The sequence below is a fragment of the Cetorhinus maximus genome, chromosome 7, assembly GCF_964194155.1.
Source record: "Cetorhinus maximus chromosome 7, sCetMax3.hap1.1, whole genome shotgun sequence".
Lineage (NCBI taxonomy): Eukaryota > Metazoa > Chordata > Chondrichthyes > Lamniformes > Cetorhinidae > Cetorhinus > Cetorhinus maximus.
The window spans coordinates 132,455,719-132,476,589 of NC_135885.1; the positions used below are offsets into that span (position 1 = coordinate 132,455,719).

The 20,871-nt window shown below is 42.1% G+C and overlaps 1 protein-coding gene across 8 annotated transcripts in view; it reads right to left on the minus strand.

Moving 5' to 3' along the window:
* Positions 1 to 20,871, minus strand: part of scel (sciellin) — a 108,254-nt gene that overhangs the window by 76,789 nt on the left and 10,594 nt on the right. For 3 of the 8 annotated variants that reach the window (XM_078545956.1, XM_078545960.1, XM_078545953.1), the window contains exons 1-2: positions 20,623 to 20,826; positions 3,195 to 3,313 (exon numbers count right to left, since the gene is read on the minus strand). In XM_078545956.1, the coding sequence (XP_078402082.1) occupies positions 3,195 to 3,252 (58 nt within the window). In that variant the 5' untranslated portion in view covers positions 3,253 to 3,313; positions 20,623 to 20,826. Of the gene's footprint in view, positions 1 to 3,194; positions 3,314 to 20,622; positions 20,829 to 20,871 lie in introns of those variants that run through there. The other 5 variants (XM_078545959.1, XM_078545961.1, XM_078545955.1 and 2 more) reach the window with 4 other exon arrangements.

Genomic DNA, 20,871 nt, shown 5'->3' on the forward strand with positions numbered 1-20,871 from the left:
CAGTATATCTCGTGGAGAAGTCCCAAGAACTTACCACATTTCGTGCCCTGTTTGGACAATACTGTTTTCAATTACTTCCTTTCAGGCTTTCTGTTAGCCAAGATTTCTTTCAAGCTCAAATGGACCGTATTACATGCACTGTGCCAGGATGCATCTGTATCGCCAATGACATTGCCGTTGTGGGAAGAACAAAGCAAGAACGTGACCATGATCTGCACTTATTGATGCAAGTGGCTCAGAGTGAAGGCGTGGTGTTCAACAGTCTGAAATGTGCCATTAATATGCAGCAGCTCAATTAATTTGGTTCTGTTTATTCCACTGCTGGCATATGTCCCGATACAGGTAAAACATAGGATATTAAGGATTATCCTCAAGATAAGGATGAACTTCGAAGACGTCCAGGTCTCTTCAATTTCCTGTACCCATACATTACCAATTTTGCCCAAAAATTGTCCTCACTATGGGAATTGTTAAGGATGTGCCTCTCCTATGGCATGAAGACCAAATGAATAATTCACATGGTGAAATCCCTAATTCTCAAATGTTGACACGCCAATCCGGGTCTACACATTGCAATGTTACATCTGAGAGCAACCTTTAAGTGCAGCTATTCCATCACCGGCAGGGCTTATGTTTGACAGACAAGCATGTACCAATTTACCTTCTCTTACCCATTCTACTCTCTCAGAAACTAGAAAACAACTGTTAAAACTGCAAAAGAGGATGACCAACATGCCATATAAAAATGTGGGTACAGAATTACCAAGTTTACAGTTGGGATAACAAGTTTGCATCCAGTATCCCACAGAAGTTACATGGCTACCAGCCGAAGTGACAAGGGTTTCTTCGGAACCAAGGCTCTATGAAGTCATCACACAAAGGCGTAATGGTGAGACATAACCAAGGACAAATCAGATCCATTCCAGCTCTTCAACCACCGTGTAGCCCTATTGCATCTAGGACAAGATCCAAAATACAACTAGGAACAACATCTAAGAATGACAATCCCACAGATCACCGTGAGCAATCAAAGAAACCTCCAGACAAGGTTACCATTACAACATCTGGACCTACCAATAGATTACCTCTACGCTTTATAGATTCATAGATTCATGAGTCCTATAAACTCACGTAATTGTAACCAAACATGAACATGTATTGTAAATTTTTATACTTTGTTAGAAAGAGGGAAAGTATCTTTAAAAAGAAAGAGGGATGTTGTAATGTGTCTTTAAGGAATAGCAGCATGCTATCACTTTAAGGAAAGCATGTCGTGTGATCCACCCTCAGTTTCACTTTGGCCTGGAGTAGAATCCTCCTGCTGATGTCCTCAAGCGTTATATCCATGTATATATGTTCACATGTGCCTGTTCTTTGTAAATGTACCCACAGTCTGTTTGCACAATCCCTTATGAGTGATTGGTGCTTTTATATCATTATATCACACATGACAGGGATGACTTGGAAGCCTTTTAAAAACAACAGCCAGAACCCCATTCCCAACCCCATTCCCAGTGATTCTTGCTTTTCAGAAGTGCCTTCTAAGTGTGCAGGCTGGTTTGGGTCAATAGCCCGCACACTGCACTCCCGACATGGCTGGCTCCATTAGGCGATAGGCCTGGCTCTCCTCAATTTTCATGGAGCGGGGCCAGCTTTTCAAAGATGCGTGGTTCATGGCACCTCAGGAGGTATCGTAAACCATGGTCTGCATGAGGGAACCTCTGGAAAGGTAAATTCAAGGGGCCCTCCTCATGCACCACGTGCAGACCACCAAACAAACCCTATGACCTCCCCCCCATGGCAAACAAAGCCTCCTAAACAACCCCAATGTCCCCTTATGCCCCACAAGTCAAGCTATGCCAATCCAAACAAACCCTATGGCCCCTTGAGCCCCAAGGATGTCTGAGCTCTTCTGTATTCTTGGCTGACAGCATAGGCATCCATTAGAGTACTAAAACACCTAAACCCAGAGAAAACATTGCTTGGTTGACATTGCTTACTTTCTGATTACTACTATCAATTTCACAACGTTTATTTACACAAGATAAAGCGTTTTCACGTGTCAGTTTCAGCTTTTGATACTTTAAAGGGTCTGGACGTTTGACACTTTTATTGGGCTGTAATAAAAAGTATTTTTTTTTTAAGATAGTGGAAAGTGCTCAATGAATGACTGTCTTTAAAATGTTTCTTTACCATTCCACTGTAAGGATAGGGTTAATTTCTTCTCTACAGTGTATAGTGGGTGAATTGACATAGACGTGCCATAGCTTGGCATGGGGGTGCAAGAGGGGCCATAGCAATTGTTTGGAGAGCAAGGCTTGGCATGAGGGACCATAGGGGGTGCGTGGGGCCTGAGGTGGCATGGATGGCATCCGTCTCGGCACCCAACAGCCCCGCTGGTTGCCTGCAAACTCTTTCCCCGGGGTCGGCTGATGTGACAGTAGCTCACACCCACCGCCACCCCTCCCCCATCCCACCCTCCACCCCCCACCACCCGATGAAAATCGCATCCTTGCGGGCACTTTCCCCTGAGGTGGGCGGTCCAAGCCAGGAACTTTCCCGACCCCCACTACCTACTACTGAAAATCCAGCCCATAAATTTTTGAATGGTGATTCTATAAAACAGGAAACGTAATCATTGGAACGTCTTTGATCATTTTGCAATTCTTTGTATATTACTTTGTTATAATGTATCAGTGGGCAAAAGCTTTCAAAAAAGGTAGACCAACAAAAAGACGCTTTTATTTTTCATTTATCCTTAAAATATGCCTCACTATTATAGGGGCAACATTTGCTTGTTCTACTCTTGACATAACTCAGGGCATACATAAGAATAGCTAAAGAGAAGGATGACAAGAGACCATCAGGTGCATCAATGCTCGCACTATCCATTAAGTGGTGGTTCTTGTGTTCTATCACCTTTTAGATGCTTTGTTCCATTACTTAATCATTCAGTGACATCCCTACTGACATTCATTGGCGAGCAATCGGGAAAATAATTTCTGTTTTACATATTTACAAGTGGATCCAACAACGGGTGGAATTTTACGACTCCTCCCGGTCTTGCCGAAGTCATTGGACTTTTGAATGCTTGCCGAATTTCAGGCCCTGTCCCCGCCATGATGGGGCCATAACGTTCTGCCCTATCGTGTATACGTGCATAAATCCCAGCAAGAAATATCAAATTTACAAACCTGCTCGAGCGGTTTTCGCATCTGAGAAAGAGTCTGCTAGTTTGCGAAATATTGACATTTTCAAAGGTTTGAACTCGTTACTGCTTCTTCAATGAAGATAAACTCTTCAACAGGTTCACCTACAAGCAAATAAGGCAAAGTTTAGCCAAAATTCATAGTCCACCATCTGTTCAATTTATTAATCACAGGATACACTTTAGAGGAACAATGTTATTACAAATCAAATGGAAAATGTAGCATTGACATTGCAAAGAAAAGCCTAAAAGGTTGCAACAGCCGTAGAGATTGGATGTTATCTTTGAGAGAGAAGACTTGCTCACCAGATAAACCATCTGCAAATTTGAGAGATTACATTCCTAAATATGGGATCATAGAAACATAGAAAATAGGAGCAGGAGTAGGTCATTTGGCCCATCGAGCCTGCTCCACCATTCAATATGATCATGGCTGATCCTCTAACTCAAGGCCCTACTCCCGCTCTCTCCCCATACCCCTTGACGCCTTTAGAGTCTAGAAATCTAACTATACGATTCAGGTGTTGCATAAATTGGGAATTATAGCCTGTTAAGAGTTGTTGAAGGGAAAAAGAAAGATTAGACACTATGGAGAGATTTTGGCAATTGGAATGAAAGTGATGTGGGAGTCTCATTTCAGATAAAAAATCGTGAATGTCAACAGATAATGAATCTGTAAAAGCAGACCATCAAGTTCAAGAGTAAACCAACTCTTTGCCACGAATTATTGTAAATATATTGGTTGTAGAAAAAAAAATACATCCACAAACAACATATTGTAAAGGAAATTGTTTTTCTTAATTTTATACCCTAAGTTATCTATTTCTCTACGCCTTGAATTTTTTAGTAGATTACAATATTTAATGTGTAAACTTTGACAACAAACAACTTTTCTTCACGGTGTTCCTGCATAATACAACTTTATATTCTAAGCAGATGTACAAACAGTGTTAACTTCATTGCATAAACATGCTTATGTTTTTCAGCTGAATTGATTTATAGGTCTCAAATTTCATCTACCTGACTATCTGATTGTAGCTCACTGCAGCTTACTTCTCCCCGCCTAAGCCCTGACCAAGCAAATTGATTATGCAGTAATTGGATTCATATCCTCGCTATTGTTTAGTATGTGCAAGCTCAAAGAGTTCATGTAAGCAAAAGGCTAATAGCACATTGTTCCAAATGGTACCTCCCAGAGGGTGAAGAGTTCCCAGTTAGGGTTTCATGTTTGTTGGGCCCCACAAGAAGTGTGATGGCTGGTTAGCCCAATTGGCTAGATGGTGGTTCAGAATAATGCCAACAGCAGGGGTTTGATTCCTGTTCTGGCTGAGGTGGACTTGGGACATGCCTCCTCACCCTACCTCTGTGGAAAACAATGGCAAATCACCAGTGACAAGAACTGCAAAGGAAAAACAGCTCAGGATGAAGCTTCAGCAGGCAATGAACCAAGGAGCTGCCTTCAGGCAGAGCACACATACCATACAAGAAGTGTGATCAAAATTGAGTACAGTTACATTTAAATGGAAACATTTTCCTCAGTTGAGATCGGACACCAGGGTCGATTCGGTGAATGCACTGCCTCATTCAATAAACTTACTCAGTACAGCTTGCACCTATACTTTGACTGGAAAGTAGTCTTCTGCCGCAGCCTGTTTTGGTAAACCTCTTACAGCAGGAACTGCAACACTTCAGCATCGAGAGTAGTTCTAGTTATATATCTCTCCTGCACCTTTGTGAATGCCTAATCAACTTTTTCTGTCACCACCACGATTTCTTTTAAAAGCTACTGCAGACAGTACACAAGGCTTTTGGAAAAACGGGCAATAGTTTTTTGAGCCAAAGCCAAACAAGGTTGGGAATTAAGCTAGCACAGACTGGTTCTTGCTTCTAATGGCTAGCTGTGTTTTTTTTAATTCATTCATGGGATATGAGTGTCACAGGATTTATTGCCCAGCCCTAATTGCCCTTGAGAAGGTGGTGGTGAACTGCTGAAGTCCATGTGGTGTAGGTACACCCACAGTGCTGTTAGGGAAGGAGTTCCAGGATTTTGACCCAGTGACAGTGAAAGAACAGCAATATATTTCCAAGTCAGGGTGCTGAGTGGCTTGGAGGGGAACTTCCAGGTGGTGGTGACCCATGTGTCTGCTGCCCTTGTCCTTCTAGATGGTAATGGTTTTGGGTTTGGAAGGTGCTGTCTAAGGAGGGTTGGTGAGTTCCTGCAAGGCATCTTGTAGATGGTACACACTGCTGCCACTGTGCATCGGTGGTGGAGGAAGTGAATGTTTGTGGATGGGGTGCTAATCAAGCGAGCTACTTTGTCCCGGATGGTGGCATGCTTCTTGAGTGTTGTTGGAGCTGCAGTCATCCAGGCAAGCGGAGAGTATACCATCACACTCCTGACTTGTGCCTTGTAGATGGTGGACAGACTTTGGGGAGCCAAGAGGTGAGTTACTTGCTGCAGGATTCCTAGCCTCCAACCTGCTCTTCCAGCCACAGTCTCTATACGGCTAGTCCAGTTCAGTTTCTGGTCAATGGTAATCCCCAGGATGTTGATAGTGGAGAATTCAGTGATGGTAATGCCATTGAATGTCAAGGGGCGATGGTTAGATCCTCTCTTGTTGGAGATGGTCATTGTCTGACACTTCTGTGGCGCAAATATTACTTGCCACTTGTCAGCCTCAGCCTCGATATTGTCCAGGTCTTGCTGCATTTGGACATGGACTGCTTCAGTATCTGATGAGTCGTGAATGGTGCTGAACATTGTGCAATCATTAGCGAACATCCCCACTTCTGATCTTATGATGGAAGGAAGGTCATTGATGAAGCAGCTGAAGATGGTTGGGCCTAGAACACTACGCTGAGGAACTCCTATAGTGATGTCCTGGGACTGAGATGATTGACCTCCAACAACCACAACCATCTTCCTTTGTGCTAGGTATGACTCCAACCAGCAGAGAGTTTTCCCCTGATTCCCATTGATCCCAGTTTTGCTAGGGCTCCTTAATGCCACATTCGGTCAAATGCTGCCTTGATGTCAAGGGCAGTCACTCTCACCCCAGCTCTGGAGTTCAGCTCTTTTGTCCATGTTTGGACCAAGGCTGTAATGAGGTCAGGAGCTGAGTGGCCTTGGCAGAACCCAAACTGGACATCAGTAGGCAGGTTATTGCTAAGCAAGTGCCACTTGATAGCACTGTTGATGACCCCTTCCATTGCTTTACTGATGATGGAGAGCAGACTAACGGGGTTGTAATTGGCCGGGATGGATTTAGCCTACTTTTTGTGTACAGGACATACGTTGGGCAATTTTCCACATTGCTGGGTAGATGCCAGTGTTGTAGCTGTGTTAGTGCCTCTACTCTGTTACTACTTTCAAAATTAAAACTGTGCATTGTCCACACTGTCGAGGCTGTTCGTGCTGTGCATTGTCTGAACTGTGGACATCAGCACTGTGCTTTGTCCAGGGAGTGTTGGCATGTGCATTGTTTGAGTTATAGGAAGTGTTAGCATTATGAGTTGTCTGAACTTTGGGCGGTGTTCCATGTTGTGTGAACCCTGAGGAAGTTACCTGTGCTTTATCTGAAGTGTAGCTATATATTAGCAACTATCCCTGTGTATCAAATTACACATTGGCAGGATGAATGTCAGAAGATTGGTGTTCAATTTCACCTTCCATTTCCAATATTGTCTGTATACCTTTAGAATGCAATACACAAATGTTATCCACAGTCACTTTTTCTATGTCACGAAAAAACTGTTCAGTCTTTTGCATGCAGACAAACTATTCTGAGCACAAACAATAGCACATTTCTGCAAAACTCTAAGAGTTTACAGATCAATCTCAAAATAGGTAATGTTTCAAGCATTGGATAAATATCTCTAACTCCGTATCTCAGATATTCACACAAATGTGCACCTGATTTTTAACTGATTTTTCTGTAATTAAAGTACAAGCATCATGTGAAAAGCATTCAGCAAACCTCTTCAGTTTATGTGTCCAAGTGCACAATGCATGGAGGTAAGTCTCAACGAAACACATCCCTTGTGCATGCCGGTAGAGAACCAAACTGAGACATGAATTGCCAAACTTTTGCCACTCCAAACAAAATAAAAGTTTGAATATTATTTTTTTCCCTGGAGACCACATCACTTCAAAATTGTAATGGTTGTTTCTTTTCATAACCTCACAGATATTTTGGACTTTCTTCTTTTTTTTAAATTTATTCATTTATGGGATGTGGGCGTTGCTGGCTAGGTCAGCACTTATTACCCATCTTTGATTGCCCCTAATTGGGAAGGTGGTGGTGAGCTGCCTTCTTGAACCGCTGCAGTCCCTGTGCTGTAGGTACACCCATAGTGCTGTTAGGGAGGGAGTGCCAGGATTGCAAGCCAGCGACAGTGAAGGAACAGTGATACATTTCCAAGTCAGGATGGTGTGTGGCTTGGAAGGGAACTTCCAGGTGGTGGTGTTCCCATGCGTCTGCTGCCCATGTCCTTCTAGGCGGAAGAGGTCATGTGTTTGGAAGGTGCTGTCGAAGGAGCCTTGGCGAGTTTCCTTATTCTTTTTCTCACGGGCCAATAATGCAGCTTCATTCCTGAGGTTGTGGCATGTAGCCTTCTGATGAGCTATCTGCTGCACTTTCAAACTCAATTAAGCAGGATCAGGTCTAGAGGATGTCCTGTGAGATCAACATGTGGTGCCACCTCTCTCAGTGAAGAAATTAAGTGTTTTCTGCCAATATCCATGCTAGAAAGTCGAAGAAACTTAGGGCTGAATAATATGAGGCGCTGGATTGCCTGCCCCTCTCCCCAGCTAAAAAAAAATCAGTGGGGAGCTCCCTGACAGAACACAAGCTGCCCCGCAATCATTTAACGGCCAACTGGCCATTAGAAGACTTGAGGCAGGACTTCCCCCACCCTTCTGGATCAGGAAGTCCTGCCTCAGATATCTGCCAATCAATCAGAAACCGGCAGGTCTCCAACACTTTGGGACAGAGGGGTGCAGTGTTGGATCGGGATGTGGGTCAGTGTTTGAGGGTTTCACCGGGTATCCAGCTGGCAGGCCCTGATGAGTGAGCGGGAGGGAGGGGCCTGAATGGGTGCAGGGGTCCCATTAAGGAGAAACCCCACCCCCCCTCCCCCCACACCCCATGGCCACCACCAGCTGTCACAGGGGAAACATGCCAGTTTGGTGCGGGCCTCCCCCGCCTGCAGTTAAATCCCTTCAATTGGCCCACTGGCGGGCAGCCACCCAACGCCACCCCTGCTGCTGGTACAATTGTGGCGGAGGAAGGGGCGAGTGAGTAGGCGGCGAGCAGGCCGTCCACTGGATTTAACAAGCCCCGCGTCCCCCGCACCCCCACGCCTTGAAGTCAGTGAGGGAGGGTAAAATCCAGCTCTGACTATTGATATCAGAACTAAAGACAAAGGCATTATAGAGGATACTCCACTTGGTTTATCAGAACGATGGACACATTCTATTTGTTTTGGCTCTGGGCATGCTAAATTGTCCCTTTTGCACGGCGCTGTTGGATTCAGGGCGCCAGTGGTCGGGATCTGCTATACTGTATGTGGGCAACCGTTCAGCAGTTGCATTTGTAAATGTAACATCTTGTCCAGGTATACTCCACAATGTCAGAGTAGGAACCCTCCCAATGTCAGGAAAACAATCAATACAGGCCTGAAAGCGTAGCCATCCAGTAATGATAAGGGGTCATTTTAAAGTTACAGCCAGCACCACAAGTAAAAACAAAATAAACCCCCTTCCATATAGAGATCCACATCACTGGAGTTGTTTGCATTACCTTTTTAACATCACAGCTCCCACTGCTGAAACTAGAGCTACTCCAGTGGAAAAATATTTTCACCTAAAATACGTGAAAAGGAATTGCTTGCAGCTGTAGTCTCAGCCATGGTTCAATTGGGAGAATTCTCACTTCTGAATCAGGAGGCTGTGGGCTCAAGTCCCACTCCAAAGAACTGAGCACAAAGATCTAGGCTGATGCTCCAGTTCTGGACAGCGCTGCACTGTCAGAGGTGCTATCTTTCACACGAGAGGTTAAACTGAGACTCTCGGGAGGATATTTTTAAAATCCCATGACACTATTCTGAAGAAGCACAGGGGAGTTGTTCCTAGTGCCCTGGCCAATATTTAACCCTCGATCAACATCACTATAAACAGAGTACCATCATTATCACGTTGCTTTTTGTGGGAGCTTGCTATGTGCAATTTGGCTGCTACATTTCTACATTACAACAGTGTCTGTCCTTCAAAAGTACTTCATTAGCTGTAAAGCTAATCCTGAAGTTGCAGAAGATGCTTTATAAATGCAAGTCTTTCTTTCCCTCAATTCCCTATTAAGACATCCTTCTTGTTATAAGACTAATATGAGTCAGAGTAGCATTTTAATGCTGAAATGGACAAAAGAATAATAGATACAGTAATTTATTCCACTGTATTCTGAAGACTATTAATAATGATCATTTCTAGTAACAGATCTAAGGTGCTAAAAATATGACTGTGCTTTTGGGCAAAGCAGTTGAATATTAATGAACTGGTGGTCAGTAGAAGCATTGCACATTTGTAACAACACTTCACATAACAAGCTGTCATCTACAACACAAAATTTAAGGTTGACATTTCCAAATTAACAACTGAAAACACTTGTACCTTTTTTTGTTCTATGCTTTACAAATGGTGCTCGCCTTAGTGGAACAGGCTTGAGGGCAGGAGGATGTGTCAACTACACAGGGAGTGATTCATTTGTTTTACAAACTGGATGGTTCACACTGAAAACCAAAAATGGTTCACTAATGTCCCTTAGGATAGGAAACCGCCCATCCTTAATCAACCTGGCCTTTATGAGGCTGCAACCCCATACCAACATGGTTGACTGTTAAGTGTCCTCTGAAGAGGTCTAGCGAGCCAATCAGTCATATCAAACCACTAGAAAAAAAGAAGAATAATAAAACCTGGACAGATCACTTGGCTACTACCTAGGTATTGAATCAGGACACAATAACAGCACGCTCAGCCTAGACGACCTCGCAAACTTCTCCTCACGAACATCTGGGTCTGGCTCCAGAGTTGAGAGATCTCCCTCAAAAGCGACTCAAACAATAACCTGACATCGGGATCAGTCAATGGGCGGGATTTTCCACACCCACACTCCGCGATCTTCCGGACCCGCTGCAAGTCAATGGATTTCTGGCTGGGGCACCGCCTTGCCCCCGGCGGGTCCCACCCGTGACAAGGCCGGAGAATCCCGACCTATGTCTCAAACTCCTCTATCACCATCCTTGGTTATATTTTGTCACACAAGCAGGACACGCTCACTAAAGGTAGGACCACAGTGGTATACAGTCTGGTGGGAGTCGTCATCGTTAACTCTGGGCCTCATGAAGGCTTGTAGTTTTGGAGCCATCAACACCGTAGGGGTCACCATTAACCAGAAACTGAACTGGAAACCCATATAAATGTTTGGGATATTGTAGCAGATCAGAGACTCACTATTTCACTGTGAGTAACTCGCCCCCTGACTTTACAAATCCTCTTCGCCATCCACGGGACACAGGTCGGGAATATAATAGAATACACCCATTTTCATGGATGTGTGCAGCTCCAACAATACTTAAAAAACTCAATAACATCCAGAACAAAGCAGTCCATTTGATTGGCACCCCATACACTGGCTTTAATAGCCATTCTCTCCAGCATTGACATACGCTGGCTGCAGTATATAGTAGTGACAGGATGCACCGCAGCAATTTGCCAACGCTTCTCAGCAGCACATGCAAAACAGCAACCACCACCACATTGAAAGACAAGGGCAGTAGGTGCATGGGGACACCATCAACTCCAAGTTCTACAAGTCACATACTCTCCTGACTTGGACATATGTCACCATTGGACATACATCAAACTCCTGTAACTCCCTACCGAACAATACCCCTTCACCACACGGACAGACAGTAAGGGTTTATGTGGAAGCCCACTACCACCTATTCCAAGGCAACTAGAGATGGACAAAAATAAGCCTTGCCAGCAATGCCCACACCCCAATTCTTAATTTTTTAAAGAACCTGATCTGTTTCAGTATTGAGATGTGTAATGTAAACGGTCATCAAACAGCAATGAGGAATTCTTTTGGGATGGGTAGCTGAGTTAAAGAATATATCATGAACATATGAGTTCCTCATTATAGTACATGATTGTTTTATGTTGCAGCCCATGCAAGCTGTTGTCAGCGCTCGTTCAATCACTGTTCAGACATAAACAGAGCTATTGAAAAACATTTAAGTTAAAGAAATCAAATAAAAGAGCAGGGGTGGTTTTTACCAGCTGCTGTAAATGAAGTATTGTGTTTTGTTGTGGTTTTACAATTTAAATACATGCAATTTCTATCAATGGAAAAAATGGGCTGCGTTAAGACGTATTTCACAGTGCTACTGAAGATTAATTTCACACTTTATTGTGAAAAGACTATGTGCTGTTAAAGGAAACCCGACTTTTGTCATTGAGTTGTTCAGATGCTGTTGACCTTAAATAATGGAAGCTTTATCATTTGTTATGGATTAGGAAGGCTGGAATATTTATTATGCAGGTGAAGCTTATCTTTGCTGTTAATGCAAAATGGACTATAGTGTGAAAAATGGAAAGTTCTGGAAATACTGCAGCACCTGTGGAGAGAGAAAAGGAGTTAACATTTCAAATTGAATAGGTTCTGAAGGAGAGTGATATTCAATTTGAAACGTTAACAATGTTTCTCTCTCCACAGATGCTGCCTGGCCTGCTGAGTATTTCCAGCATTTACTATTTTTATTTCAGATTTCCAGCATCTGCAGTATTTTGCTTTTATTGTCGTGCATGGGCAGCCTGTTTTATACTCTGCCTTTCTTTCTTCTCCATGTCCAGTCAGTGGACACGAAACTCCAGCGTCAAAAGGGCTGCTGAGGCATTGCCGCACATTATGCACAACTGTCTAAGATGAATTCCACGGCCAATTTTTCTGTTGCCAGAAGCTTTTTTTTCTGGTAAGCTCATGAAACAAAGTGAAAACATTTGAGCCACATCACTAGCTGGGAGTATTTAAACCAGTTAGTGCAGAGGTTCAGATTCCATTCCCATGCAACTGGTTAAGGAAGGAGTTACTAGGTGGAGGTTACAAGTTGTATCATTTACACATGCACTTTTCCCACAATGGCATTCAACTGCTCAGAGGAAATTGGCAGGCAATCAAATGCTCAGCCTGCTGTCATCCTCTGCCTGCTTATAAGGCTTTGATTTGGATGTAAACTGAATTATTCTAGCAATTATGCCTGCTCTAGCTCTTTTCCTCCATCAATATATGAATATTCCTTGTTGACTTTGAGGGATGCATCTCTTTGGTTTTGTCAATGTTCACTTTCATTCCAAAGTTCATGCCTGTTGTTACTTGTCTGTCTATTAGTTCTTGCAATCATTCTTCTGTGCTTGCTGCAAGAGCTTTGTCATCTGCAAATGTAACTGATGTTATCATCCCTCTCCCACCCAATCTTAACGCCAAGTCCTGTGTCTTCATGCACTTCCTTGATCATTGCTTCTGCATTGAAGTTGAAGAGGACTAGTGATAAATAACACGCTTGTCAAATGTCTTTTTCAATTACAAAGTTCCAATAAATATTCATAGCATATGTTCAGAGAGGGAAAAGAACATGAACAGGTCCAAGAATTAAAGTATTTAAGAAGCATATCTGCAGAGGGAAGATGCAACAAAGAAATAGGAACAATGGGAAAGGCTGTATTTATAAGAGACAGTTGCTAACCAGAAAGCTGAATAAACAACAAGAAGTGATTTTTTAAAGAGCTTGATTTGGACTGTTGGTTTGTGTGGGCGTGAGACTTGGGCCTTACGGAAGGAGGAGATCAACTTGCTAAATAGCTTTGAAATGTGGATTTGGAGGAGAATGGAAAGGATCAGCTGGACAGAAAAACGTAGCAAATGATGAGATGCAGAGGAGAGTGAACGAACAAAGAAATTGGCTGAACGTAATTAGTAAAAAGCGGGGAGACTGGGTGGGCACATTTTATGAAGAAACGGACTAGTAAGAAACATTATGGAAGGAAGATTTCAAGCAAAAAGAGGAAGAGAAAGGAAGAGAATATCAGTGCTGGATGGCTTGAAAACCGAAGTTATTGGCAAATGAAAAAACTGGTACAGGATAGAGAGACATGGAAAGACCACTATGAGCCAAGGACCTTTGGGCAGAGCACACCTGATGACGATGATGATGATACTCTAGGATGGGTCAAATCTTCCTGCAGAAGGTAACATTGAGTTCAACACATACGCCATTCTTAATGCATAAAGCCGTCAGCAAGTTTAGGGGAAAAAGAGATACCCCATAAGTTGCAAACCTCTCAAACTTTCTGGTCAATTTATGCCACTCTGTCATTTGTTTCACACAAACGTTGTCTCGCCCTTAGAACTTGCCCATTAAACATGTCACTCAAGGTTAGGGCTCATCATTAACAGCATGGGTACCCCTTGAGCAACATAATGCCAATCAATCTCTCTAATCCAGAAAGGGAACAATTTAAACTTGACTCTCACTCCTGCAAATTTAAAAAACTCAATATTTGAATTGTTTACATTTTTTCTGACTTTTCCTTCTCATTTTTTTTCTCTCTTTCTTAGTCCAATCCTTCTTTCATTCACTTTATTTCTCTTCGTAAACCTCATTTGACACTAATTCACCCCTATTTCCATGTCCATCATTCCTATTTCTTTCTCAATCCTTCAATCACATTAGCTAAGAGAATAGACTGTCGGTCTCATTGTGCACTAAGGTTCCAGATGCTCCCTTGCCATCACTGTATCATTATCAGCTCACACTTCCTGCAAATAACGTTCGAGCTTAATTGTTCAAGTGTTCAAATTCCTCCATAGCCTTGCCCCTTCCTATTATCATCTTCTCCAACCACCTAAACCTCCGAGATAACTGCGCTCCTCTAATTCTGGCATCTTGTGCATTTCCAATCAAACTGCTCCATTATTGGTAACCGTGCCTTCAGGTGCCGAGGCCCAAAGCTCTAGAATTCCCTCCCTTCACCCCTCAGCCTCTCTACCTCGCTTTCCTGCTTTAAGACACTCCTTAAAACCTGCCTCCTTGACCAAAAAGCTTCAGGTCATATGACCTGATCTCTCCTAATGTGATTCAATGTCATTCTTTGTTTTATAATACTCCTGTGAAATGCCTTGGGACACTTTATTATGTTAAGGGTGCTATACAAATGTAATAACTTGTTGTTGCTGTTGTTGAGCTGATCAGGAAAATGTCTAACAAACGGCACATGCCACAAGATGACCCACTCCAGCAAAAATAGGCCCAACAATCTATTTCACTGTGTATAAATGGTCAGCATCCAAATGAAGAAATTCAGGAGTAAATGACTGGTATAAACACAGTTCTGCATTATTTTTTTCATCATAATGAGTTATTGTTTCTCCACCACAAACATTGGATGATACTTTTAATATTTAATTGTTAAGTGACCCAGCATATCATGAATAGAATGCCTGTGACCTTAGATTCTTCACAAGCAGAAGAGGACTGAGACTTAAAATGCACCTCTGCAATTCCATTAGACTGTTGAACATGAACCATTAAAGGTACAGTTTGCCCCCTACCGCTAGATTAAAAGTAGCTTTGTTTTGTCAATTCTAAAACTAGGGCAAGGTGTAGAACAATGGCTTGTGTTTCTCACGAAAAATAATTTTAAATTTCCTAGCCGAGCTTTAACCTCTATAAGATAAAGAAGAACTGCTCTTACAATGGCTCCAAGGAGCTTCCCATTAATCAGGGGAATCAGAAGCATAGAAAACATAAGTCTCTTTCGACTGACCCAACACAAGGAGCAGAGGTACACAAAAACTCTAAAAAGGGAACAAGTGACAGTGTGCTGAGGAGCCACAACTCTCCACTTGAAAACCATTCTCTCAAACCCTGAGGAACAGTAGAAAAGGCCATTAGTTAATACGCTGACACTTAAACGCATGTTTAAGACTCACTGCCCTGATCACATATCCTGCTTTGTATTCAGGACTGGTTTCATCTGAAACCCCTTCCAGTCAGTGACAACAAATTCAGAGATTGTACTTACATATCCAATAGATGTGAAACCATGCAGTAAAATTATCTGGGTGATGAAAAGCTGTCTCTTTAAAATGAAAACTTTAAACAAGGAGTTAGGTAGTTTGTTTGTGTGTGTGTGTGTGTGGGTGTTTGCAAATTATCTAAACCGGTTGTGCAAGTTTTGGGTGGGGTTATATGCACACCAGAATGACACCAATGGTACACCTTTATTCCCCCATTCTAACAGCCAATGCAAATTTTTCATTAAATCTAATCAATTTGTTGATTTTTTTTATTCTGTTATTACTACCCTGTTATTAAATACTGTTGGGTTTGTTCTTAACTTGGATCAAGGTAAATTGCATTTGTTTGCATTAATTACAGAGGAACATTGGTTAATTGAAACTACAAATTGACAGGACTTTGACAGAAATGCTTAATTATGCAACACTTTCCTGCTTTGACTTTAAAGGCCATTATCAGCTGTATGCTTCTATTTACAGTAGATTTACACTTTCCATGTTTATTTTTTGAAAGGGGAAATGATAGCATAGTGGTTATGTTTTTGGACTAGTAAGAGGCTTGGATTGATGATTTGGAAAAGCTCAAGTCTCACTATGGTAGCTGAGGAATTTAAAATTAATTAAATGAATGTGGAATACAAAGCTGGTATTAGTAAAGGTGATCAATAATTGTGGTAAAAGCCCACCTGCTTCACCAATGCCCCTATACAGAAAGAAATCGGCCAGCCCTATATGTGGTTCCAGACCCATAGCAATCCTCACAACATTTGAGAACTATTTAGATGAGCACTTGAAACGCCTTAGCAAACAGGGCTATGGGCCAAGTGCTGGAAAATGGGATTAAAATAGATAGGTGCTTGATGGCCGGCACAGACATGATGGGCTGAAAGGCCTGTTTCTGTGCTGTATAACTCTATGACTCTGTGACTCTCTATGACTCTATGGTTGACTCTTAACTGGCCTCTGAATTGGCCACACAAGTGACTCAGTTGTCAAAAGGTGACTCACCACAACCTTCACAAAGGCAATTAGGGATTGGCAATAAATGCTGGGCCTTGCTCGCACCCCATAAAATAATACATTTTAAAAATTGTATCATCTTTCAGATGTGAAAGATGTTAAACTGAGGCCCTTTTTACCATATAAAAGAACCCATGCACTATTCACAGGGCAGGAGAATTCTACTGATAAGTCCCAGGCAATGTTTATCCCTGATCAGTCACCACCAAAATACATCAGGTGATCATTTATCTCATTGCTAGCTTGTGAATGCAAACAGCAAAGAAATAAATGATGCATGCATGCTAGCTGCTGTCTGTCCTGCTCTGCAAAAAGTCTTTCATTGTCTGTGAAAAGCTTTTAGGAATTATGAAGTAATGAAAAGCACTGTGTAAATGCAAGTTCTTTTTTTTTGAGAGATAACCATATGAGACAAACAGAATACTTACCTATTTTGAACACTCAGTGCTAGTATCAATCGCACAAGTATAGTAATTAACATAGAATTATATAGGATATACTGAATGGAAACTGGCATTTGACCTAACCATTCCAACCAGCATTTATGCCCCATTTGAGCCAAGTGGAGCTCCAAGTGCAAAGTAAACTATTCTACTCTCTTCCAGACAAAGGTATGAGACTTCAAATTGAGACCAACAATTCCTGTGCCAGTGAAACATTTTGCATTTTCCACACCATCATGTTTATTGCATCTCTGCACAAGGCTGCAACTAGCCACCATGTGGCAAATGATGGCCAGGGTCTGGGTATAAGTCTAATGCAAAGCTGGCCAGCTGGCAAAATTGGGCTATTATAGCCAACAGGAGAAAGGAAACAGCATTCCAATCCATCTCACTGGATTCATACCTAAGTCCTTGGCATAATATGGTACTCTACTCTCCATGTAATCTTTCTCCATCAATCTATCTCTCATCCATTTTCCAATTCGGAGCTATACTATTTTCTGATGATGAAAAGTAATCCAACAAGAGTCTCATCCATCAGCAACAGAAATAAAGAAACTTTTCAGTCTCTTACATGTATTCACACCATGGTCAGAATTTCCACTGGATGCAGCAACGTTAAGGTGCTCCATGCAATTTTTCATTTTAGAGAGAAGGTGCCTGGTGTCCCTTAGCATTTCTTTGTAATATGACTAACAGATGGAAGAAGTACTCCCCGATCACAATGGTAGTCTGCTCAAGGTCACATATTTTATTTCTCACACCTCTCTCTCTGATTGAGATTGCCTATTAGACACCCCTCTGTCATCTGCCAATAGTGTTACCAATATTCCCAGCTAAATGGATACAATTGGGTAACTTCTTTTCCAATCACGTCTGGAGCCTGCAGTGCTGTAAATAACTGGAATTGATTTTATGCAGGAGTTTTGTTTGCTGAAGCTCATAGAGGTTATTTTTGAATAGACTCTTAGACTCATGCTATAAAATGCACTGTTTGATTTGAGCACAATCAGCTATAAGTCCTGGCCCGTCTCCAACTCACTGACTCACGCAATGATGTCAAAAAAGGAAGACTTGCATTTAAATAGCACCTATTTCACAACCACAGAATATCCCAAAGCAGATTGCAGCCGTGAGGTACTTTTGAAGTGTGGTCACTGTTACTATGTAGGATATGTGGCAGCCAGTTTGCACACAGCGGCTCCCAGAAACAGCAATATGGTAATAACCAGATACTCTGTTTTTGTGATGTTGATTGTGGAATAAATATTAGCCAAGAACCAGAAATAACTCACCTGCTCTTCCTCAAAATAGTTCATTGGATCTTTTACATCTTTTACTAGCAGGGCAGATGGGGACCTCGGTTTAATGTCCCATCCAAAATGCAACACCTCATTGGAGCATCAACTTTGATTTACTTGCCCAAGTCCTGGAGTGGAACTTGAATCCACAACAATCTGGACTCAAAAGCAAGAGTGTTACCCAGTGAGCTTCAGCATGTTAATAGACACCAGCTCACCTGTGGCAAATTTAGAGTAGTTAGGCTGTGGACTTACATCCAATAGGATCCAACCCACTGAACAACCACACTGCCTCCTAGCTGTCCATTTTATTTTATTCTCATTACGGGGTGGAGTTAAAACATTACACCCTTCTAAAGTCCAAAGCTTTTTTTCTGGAATATGTAAACCTAAATTATTTTCAACTTTGTTTCACATCACATCTCATTTACAGTGATATTGTATCTAAACTGAAAAAAAAGTACATGGAACTCTTGTCAGGAGTGGACTGCAAAATAGTGTTTCAAAATGAAAAAAACAAGGAAGGAATCAATTGACACTGGAAGCTAGTTTTCATAAATTGCAGCTTGTATCATTTATTTTTTTTAAAAATGAATCTCTTTCTCAGCTCCTCAATCCCAGAGACCCCAGACTTACAATTTACTCTTTCAGACTACAGGAGCAAGTTGTGAAGTAAATTTATGGTCAAAACTGGAAACTGTTTCAGGAGGGAAGGCATTTGGTTTGTGTGGATTCCCTCAGTGCTCTAGAGGAGGAGTCAGTCTCATGGAGGAAACATTTCCTTATTCAAGCCTCTTCCATAAGGACCTTCATCATGACCAGGTGTTGATGTGCAAACCTGACATGTGCCTCTGGACCTGGGCAGCTACAACATCAGGGTGGCTGACACCTCACAAGCTGTCTTGCATGGGTCCTTTGCTGAAGGTAAATCTCCAACATATAACTGATGAGGAAGTTCTGAGGCTTGGAACCCAGCTGCATGAAGGCATCACTGGAGTCTTGACGGCGCAAACTCATGCTCACATGTTCAGGGTTTGGTATTTGATTAATGCTGAACTTGTGCAGTTCCAGCTACTGCCACCACCATTCAGTATGTAGGGAGTTCATACTTTGGTTAAGCTGACCATATTTCTTGGAAAGAGTTCCCAGTACCTTCTGACAAGGCTTGAACCCATATGTGTCACTAGCGACCATCTAGTGACTATCTTCCTTGATAAGGGTGTAAGTCAGATTTCGTTAGGATCAAGTTGGATCCAAGATGGCATGACTTGTGATAGAAGATTACAACTAATTTGTTACTCAGTGACACCCTCAGTCATCCAATACCTGAACGAGTCAGGTAGGCACCACTCCAGGCTGTTTCTAATGGCTGACCAGTTTAATGATGGGAATTTGGAGGGGCAGACATATCACTGCAGTTAAAATTCTTCCCTTTCTGTTCCACCCTGTAAGCTAACTCCAAAACAGATATGGTGGTCCTGATATAGGTGGGCAATCAGGAAGAAACTTAGCAACACACTGTGAGTTAAACTCCAGTGTACGCTGTATGCTTGAGGTTCTTAAGGTTTGTCTCCTTCCAGCTGTGCCAATAATCTCTGAGCAGAGATAACTGAGGTATGCGGGCGTTCACCTCATATTGGGCGAATGAAAATTCAACTTATCTGGCTCTCCCAGCAGATTGGTTTGGAGACGCTAACCATTGTAATGGATGTCGATGCATGTTAGGCACCTGACTGCCCAAATCATCTCTTCCCTGAGCTACTTTATGCATGCCCACTGAATCCATGATTAATCATCAACATAAAAAAGAACCTTTCTTTTCGAACACATTTTTGTTCCTGCCAGATCAACCACAGACACACCTAAACATAAAAATCACCTTTAGCTTTATGGCTATTTCACAAGCACTGCTATTATTTACCTGTTTTCCAATGATTTCCTCAATTGTCCAAAATGATTAAGGATATACCAAAATAAAGGCAGAGGCTTTCCATGTCATAACTTATTTGAAAGGTAGTTACAGTCATACTACTCGACTGAACAAGTACTTCAAAGCAATTACAATTCCAAAAATAAATTAATTTTCACTTTCCTTGACAAGTCTACTGGGAATATCTGGACCAAGTATATGTTTGGCATATAGGACTATGGTCCTCGGAATTCCGTAATTTCATTAGTTTACACAGCATTCAAGTTTATCTTAAAATTTATGACCTATACAATGCCATTTTAAGAAGAGGGAAACACCTTTCACACCCAACAAAACAATAATCCATCAGCAGATGCTGGATTAATGTTAGCAATGCCCCCAAGTAGAAAAGAAAGGTTCCTCTGCCAGGTAAACAATATTGTCATTTGAGCCATTTTAAAGGTGTTAAGATTTTCTTTAGTCTCTTACATATTACTTACAAGAGGACACAGATAGGTTGCTAGTTGAACTTTGAGTAAATCTTATCAAAATTATCAAAGTGTCAGGTTGATTAAGAGAAATACAAACATTAATATCTTGTACTCACCTATTTGATTTTTATTCTCTAAAGGAATTCCTTTGGAGTTTCTTCTCTGCTTCCAGTGTTAAACGCTGAATACTCTTTGCTGCCGTGTCCCAGGGAGCTGACAAGAGTAATGGTGAAGGTAACACTGGCAGAGCTAACTCCCAGTTTAATTGTTCCTGTATTGACAGGGTTCCACCCCAGTGGCACTGACTCACACTCTCACTCCCTCTGGGTGGAGAAAAGGGAGGGTACGTTGTAACCTCCGTCAAG